Source organism: Belonocnema kinseyi, chromosome 6 (genome assembly GCF_010883055.1).
Source record: "Belonocnema kinseyi isolate 2016_QV_RU_SX_M_011 chromosome 6, B_treatae_v1, whole genome shotgun sequence".
Lineage (NCBI taxonomy): Eukaryota > Metazoa > Arthropoda > Insecta > Hymenoptera > Cynipidae > Belonocnema > Belonocnema kinseyi.
Genome location: NC_046662.1, coordinates 23,611,899 through 23,619,375, shown reverse-complemented (window position 1 = coordinate 23,619,375; position 7,477 = coordinate 23,611,899). Strand labels below are relative to the sequence as shown.

Below are 7,477 nucleotides of genomic sequence, written 5' to 3'. Positions count from 1 at the left end.
TCTAGAGGTTTCGTATTTTCGTGTACAACGTTACCGGCTGATGCCGTTGGAATTGATTCTTAAAATATATTTTTTTACGTCTTTTATTATGAAGCTGTGTACTTGAACGTAGTTTTCTTTCGACTCTTGCATTTCTAAAAGTTTGAGAACGATATTTTATGTTTAAAAAAAGTTCGAACGTTCAAAAAATGTTGAGGTTCAGAAAAAAGATGAAATAATTTTCAGTGAAGTTTCTACCAAAATGCAGTACATAAACGTACTCTATTGCACTCTAATACATTTCCCAAAGTTTCAGCATGATATTTTATTTACAAAAAAAGTTCTCAGGTTCAAAAAAACATTCAGTGAACTGAAAAACTGTGGTCGGTAATATAGGTATTTAGCTGTGTCACATGCCCTTAAGGAAATTTTTTTTTATAAATTAAGGGCATGTGACACAGCTAAATACCTATATTGCCGACCTGCCTTTATCAGTTCGATGAATGTTTTTTTTTTTGAACATAAGAACTTTTTTTGTAAATAAAATATCGAGCTGAAACTTTGGGAAATGTATTAGAGTACAATAAAGTACGTTTAGGTACTGCATTTCGGTAGGAACTTCACTGCAAATTATTTAATCTTTTTTCTGAATCTCGACATTTCTTGAACGTTCGAACTTTTTTTATACATAAAATATCGGTCTCAAACTTTGAGAAATGCAAGAACCGAAAGAAAACTACGTTAAAGTACAAAGCTTAATAATAAAAGATGTAAAAAAATATATTTCAACAATCAATTCCAACGGCATCAGCCGGTAACGTTGGAAATGAATATTGATTATTGAAATTTTTTTTTTTACATCTTTTATTATTAAGCTTTGTACTTTAACGTAGTTTTCTTTCGGCTCTTGCATTTCCCAAAGTTCAGCACGATATTTTATTTAAAAAAAAAGTTCTTAGGTTAAAAAAAAAACATTCAGTGAACTGATAAAGTGAGGTCGGCAATATAGGTATTTAGCTGTGTCACATGCCCTTAAATTTGTTTTAAATGTTTAAAAAGTATAATTTTTGAATTTTTTTGCGGGAAAATGAGACATTGTTAATTGGTTGTGAAACCGGAACTATGATGTGGCATTTATTTACACAGTGAATAAAAATAAAATATTCGAATAAAGGTAGAACAAATATAAGGAACACAAAGCCTATAAAGTTACCATAATAAACAAAATTATATTTTTGTTTTAAGCACTTTTACTTCATTGGTTTTTGGTAAGTGCATATCCTAAAATCTTTCAAATTTAAAAATTTTCTTGGAAAATTGATTAAAATACCTTGAGCGCTTTTGGAATTACTTAGAATCATTGAAATCCTCGAAAAACTTACAAAACCAATTAGTATATGCAAGGAAAAACTTTATTTCATCGACTTCTTCCAGACTATTTATTGAGCAATGTACAATAATATCGTTGTTTCGGAATCAGACTGGTTCCCTCATCAGATTATCTTAGGTAATTTCGCAGAAATTTATGGATAAAATTGAAAAATCGGCCTGATTCCGAAACGTTATTTATTATTGTACATTGCTAAATAAATAGTCTGGAAGAAGTCGAGGAAATAAGGGTTTTCCTTACAAATACTAATTTCTTGCTTCCCAGACGTTAAATTAGGAATTCTTACATGCCGAAGTTTTTTTCATAAATTATAAAACCAAGTTTTTAAAGCTTTACAAAATTCCTTGGAATTAAAAAAAATACCTTTTAGTTTAAGTATTTTTTTATTAGTACTTCAAAGTAAAGGAATAAGTTGTAAATTTCTTGGAATCTTTTTAAATATCATAAAATCATTAAGATTTATTAACATTTTTGATAATACCTTTAATTGGCTGAATACCTTTGAAATCCTACAAAATTCCTCAATTATTTTGAACAAATTCTTTCAAAGTCATATTGTATACAAATATTATGAAATCCCGTGAAATTACATGAAATCTGATATTTCCTGAAATCCTGGAAAATATATCAAAATAAATTGAGAATTTTTTAAATTCCTAAAAATCTTCAGAAATTTGATAGAATTCTTTAGCATTTTTGAAAATATTTTAAAACTGTATTGGGAATGGTTAAAGTGCGATGCGCCATCATACCTAGAAGGAATAGGTACGATTTTAAAGATGCATTTTAATTTGTGCATAAAATTGTTTTAACGATTTTTTTTGTGGAGCTTAAAGTATTTATTGGATACTTAGATGGGATTTACATATTATACAGTCAAAAAACACATTTTTGGACAGAAATATTTGTCTAAAAAAAAAACAATTTTGTTCTATTTATTGTGATTTTCAAAAGATTATAAACTTAAATGGACTTATATTAAAGCAAACATGAACTCAAAGTAAATTTTTATTGATTTATAAATGAAATATTTACTATTTAGAAATCCGATCTAAAAGGTGGGTTAGAATTCGTATTTAAATTCCATTCGTCTGTTGTTCGTATTCTTTGCATAATCTAGATACAATTTCTCGCTACATACATTAATGAAAGTTTAAATAAGATTACAATGAATTGAAACACACATCAAAAAATGAAATAATTTTTTTTTAACCCATTTGACAAAAATGTGTTCTTTCACTGTATAAAATGGAAATTATATTTAAAACAATTTATTTTTGATGAAGATTTGTTTTCAGTATTCAATCATTGTTTTATACTTCACAAAACAATCGTAAAAACTCTTTTGTGTAAAAATTAAAATACATCATTAAAATTGTACCTACTCTTTCTAGCTCAAGGTTTCGACACCAGGTGGCGAAATGGTAGACCATCATTTCCAATAGGTCCTGTAAAATTGTTTCACATCTTCCAAAATGATAAGAAATTCTTTACAACCGCATGTAAATTTCATAAAATCATTAAAAATAATAGAAATCCTTTTTTATCTCTTCAAATTTTGTAAAGCTTTTAAAAATGCATTGAAATGTTTTAAAATATTTCAAATTCTTTGAAGTGAATAAAAAATTCATCGTCATTTTTAGAAATATATTTTTTTAAATTCTTTGGAATCACTTCCTAAGATATTTCAAACCGTTTTGAATATTTCTGAATATTATTGAATTATTTTGAAATATTTTAGGGTATTTTAAAAGGTTTCAAGGCATTTTCAGATATTAAAATATTTCAAACGATCTGAAAGATTTTAAGTGATTTAAACCAATTTTAATTGGGCGGGGGGATTCATTAGAATATCGGAATATATGGATTATGGAACGATTTTATAGGACCTAAAAGGTTTTAGGATTTATTCAAATATTCCAAAGAATTTTATCAGATTTTCTAGGATTTTATCGGTTTTTAAAAGCTTTCAAAGTATTTTGATCAAGGCATTACAAAAGATTTTTAAGAATTTGAAGGATTTTAGGATTATTCAAAAGATTTCAAGAAATTTGAAATTAATTCCAGTAATTGGAAGAATTTCAAATAATTTGAAAAGTTGTATGATATTTTTAAGAGATTAAAAAATGTCAAGGGATTTCAGAAGATTCAAAACGATTTGAAATATTTTCTAGCATTTTACGATATTTAATAGAATTTCAAAATAATTTCAGTAACTTAATGGGATTTAAAAAGATTAAAAATATTTTAGGGGATTTTAAAAGATTGAAATGCATTTCCAGGGACTTAAAAAAGTTTAATTCATTCTGCATCCTTTTAAACTCGCCTTGAATTCTTCGACATTTCAGAAAAATTTCTTGAATTCCTTTGAATTTGTTTAAACTCATTTCAAACTTATTGAATTCAATGACTTTCTTTATATTTTATATTTTTGATTTTTTTCAATTCACGTTTCTTTTATTCACCTTGAACTTTTATGAATTTTATAGAGTTTTTCTCATTTCCCATAAATTCCTGTAAACTTAATTCAGCTTTAATGAAATCAATTGATGTTTTAGGGGTTTTCAATTTTTTTTTCAATTCATTTGAATTATTTTAAATTTTTCTTGAATTTTGGTAAAATCTTATGAATCGAATCATTTTAAATTCATTTTAAATTCAAAAGAATATTTTAATTTAAAGTTTATAAAATAATTATTTTTCATTCTTTTAAATTCATAAGAAATGAGTTACTTTTTCAGTTTAAATATTCCACTTTTTCACTTCTTTCAAGTCAGATAGGCTGTGGTAAGTGGCAACCCTAAGAATAAAAATAAAATATTAGCGAATTTTGAAATTGAATTTTTTCGATATAAGACAAAATATTATTCGATCAAAGATCTCTCTGATTCAATACATATTCCAGTAAAAACTTTAAGCTGCTTTTGAACAATTTTAAATCTAATAATGGATTTGAAGAAATAAAGTACATAAAAACATAAGAATCAGTTTCGGTATTCTAGCAAACGAAGGAAGAGAAGCCATCAGAAGCAGCAGCGGCCGTTCGCAAAGATTGTCCTCTCGACAAAGATGAATTAGGTTCTAAAACATGGGCATTTCTTCACACAATGGCAGCTTATTATCCAGAAAAACCTACGATGGACCAGCAAAAGGACATGAGTACCTTCTTCTACATTTTCTCAAAATTTTACCCCTGTGCCCCCTGTGCCGAAGATTTTCAAGTACAATTAAAAAAAACTCCCCCAAAAACATCATCGCAGAGTCAATTAAGTCAGTGGCTCTGTATACTTCACAATGAAGTAAACAGAAAAATAGGAAAGCCAGAATTCGATTGCAAAAACGTAGATCAAAGATGGAAAGACGGCTGGCTAGACGGTTCCTGTGATTTGTGATAATTTCGAATAATTATTTAGAGAGGATATTTAACAAAATGTAAACTTGGTGTAAAAGTTGTATAATTTAATCGTGTGTGAGACACTAGTAATTTTGATTATTCAGACAAGCGACATAATTATGTCGAAGGCACGAAGAAGCTTCAATGTACATATTTTATACCTTTCATAAAAATTGTTCCCACTTTATATTATAAGCAAAGAATTACGTTTGCACATTTGCTTTATCTTTCTCAATAAAGCTCGTTATTCTGCTTCTAGCAGGTCTAGAGCACTGGGTGCTTAATAATTAACGATTGATATAATGATCAATGAACATTGAACATTACGAATTTTGTAAAGAGATATATAAAACGTATGCAATTTTCATTAAACGAGATATTCTGAATAGTATCAAACCCAGTATTCCGCGATATTAATTGTAAATAAACTACTTTCGAACGTTAATCAAATTGGATGTATTGTTTCATATTTTTATCACAAGTTTGAACCCTTTTTCAGTTCCATATTGAGTTTAATTGTTTAAAGAAATGACAGTGAATTTATTTTTTTGCCCAGAATTTTACAAACTTTTAGAACAAAAAGCTATTGAATCAAATAACACAATGCAATTTAAAAGAAGTTAAATTTCAACTTTTTTTGAATATTTAGTTCAGTTGCTAACTTTTTAAATTATGAAATCAATTAGTTCACAATGCGCAAATGTGAAATCTTTTGATTAAATTTGTCCATTTTAAGTCTTTATTTTCAAGCGTATATTTTCAATCCAAAGAATTTAAAAATTCAGTTTTAAATATTTGCAAGGAGATTATCTGGATTGGGATTTTTTGAATCTCATAAATTCATGATGAGAGTCTATTGGATGATTATTAATTTCTCAAAATAAAAATTATTATTAATTTAAATCACATGTCAAAGTATGTAAAGAAAACACCTTTAACCCTTAAAGGGCACACTGGGTGCAAACCACCCAGCGACTTATTTGCACTTTAACAAAACGTACAAAATTCAAGAAAAGGGAACATATGGCGCCAGATTAACAAATGACATGAAAACCTATTTTTCTATGTTATTTTCACATAATTTTGATTTTTATAATTTTTATACGCAGTTTCAGATCAATAAAATAGTTTAATCACGCAAAGTACGGTGTTTCTTTTTTCATTGAATTGAAGGTTTTATTTTTCAGAATAAATACCTTTTTTTGGAACGAACACTATAAGACTAATTTTATTTTTGAACCGCCGTATCTCGAAAGTATTAAGGTAAAATTGTAAGTACAAATTTCAAAAACTTAAAAAGTTATGAATTTTAGAGTGAAAGAAGTCATTTTTTAATTTTTGTTCTAAAAAGGATTTTTTTAAACTATTTAAAATTTTAAAAACTGTTATGAAACCTTTTTCTCCCTAAACTAGATAGATTAAACATCATTAATTGATTTTCTTGTAAAAAAACTATCCAATACCGTCGGCACCGAACATGTTTGAATACCCTTAGGTACCTAACACCCAGTATGCTCTTTATGTAATTTTACGGAAGTGTGCTCTTTAAGGGTTAACACAAAATTGGTGTTTTCTTGAATATTCAACAGTTGAAAATTCGATCTTCAATTTTCTTCAATTTGCAACTTCTGAAAACTCAATTTCGTTCAATTTTTAAGTGTTTAAAATGCAAGAAAACGCGAATTTTGTATCTAAATAAGCGTAAAAAATGTAATATTTACATAATTTTATGTGACAATTTCAATCTATAAAAAACGTCATTTGGAAAAATTCGTTTTTTTCATGAATGGGTTGCCTTTTGCAAATAATATTTTAGTGAAATAATTGCCATTCAATTACCTCTCAGGGAATTTATGAGATTTAAAAAAATCCGAAATCTAATAACCTTCTTGTTTAACATTTAAAATCTAAAAGTAATTTAAATTAAACATTTTTCATAAAAACAAAAAAAAAGTTTGAAGTTCATCAATGTAAATAAACATTATGATTGATTTTTGAAATTAAACTGTATTTCCAGTATTAAAACTTGAACAAGAAGCGATATTACAGCCAATTTTTAATTCTTTCAAAATTAAAAAATGGAAAGATTTTAACGTTAAAAATTGAACTGTTGTAGTTCTCTTTTCAATAAAAAATAAAAAAAATAACTTTAAATTAATTGATTCATAATTAAACACTTTTATTCAATTTCAAATCCTATTCAAATATTGTTTCAGTATAAAACATTCTATTTTGAATCCAAACACTAAAAAAATTCCAATCAAAATAAAAACAGTTTTTTAATAATTAGAAAAATTTGACTGCTCATTTCGTGGCTCATTTTAAATGAAAAGTTATAAATCAAGTGTTAAAAATTGTAGAATTTGAAATTGAATTGTTTAAAATAGAATTCAAACTTAAAATTTCGGAGGAACAATTACTAATTTTAATCAACTAAAAATAAAAAATGCAAATTTTAATATAAAAATTGCCTGACATGATATAGTTGGTAAAATTGACAAATTTATTGATTCATTCTTCAAATTAGAGCATTGAAAATGTTAGCGTAGATTGATATTTTTAACCATACATTTTTAACTGTTCAATTTAGAAAAGTTAAAAATTCAAAATTCTGAATTAAATTTTGTTTATGCTTTAATTTTAAAAGTTTAAAATTCAAAAGATTTTCAATTTTAGTGTTTTAATTTTATTTTTGATTACTTCAAATGGAAAAA

General features: G+C 26.3%; 1 protein-coding gene across 1 annotated transcript in view; it reads left to right on the top strand.

Annotated features, from left to right (window-relative positions):
* LOC117175680 (FAD-linked sulfhydryl oxidase ALR) overlaps positions 1–5,213 on the top strand; it is a 6,887-nt gene extending 1,674 nt beyond the window's left edge. Inside the window, exon 2 of the mRNA XM_033365409.1 lies at positions 4,372–5,213. Coding sequence (XP_033221300.1) covers positions 4,372–4,761 — 390 coding nt within the window. The 3' untranslated portion in view covers positions 4,762–5,213. The remainder of the gene's footprint in view (positions 1–4,371) is intronic.
* Positions 5,214–7,477: the final 2,264 nt, after the last annotated feature.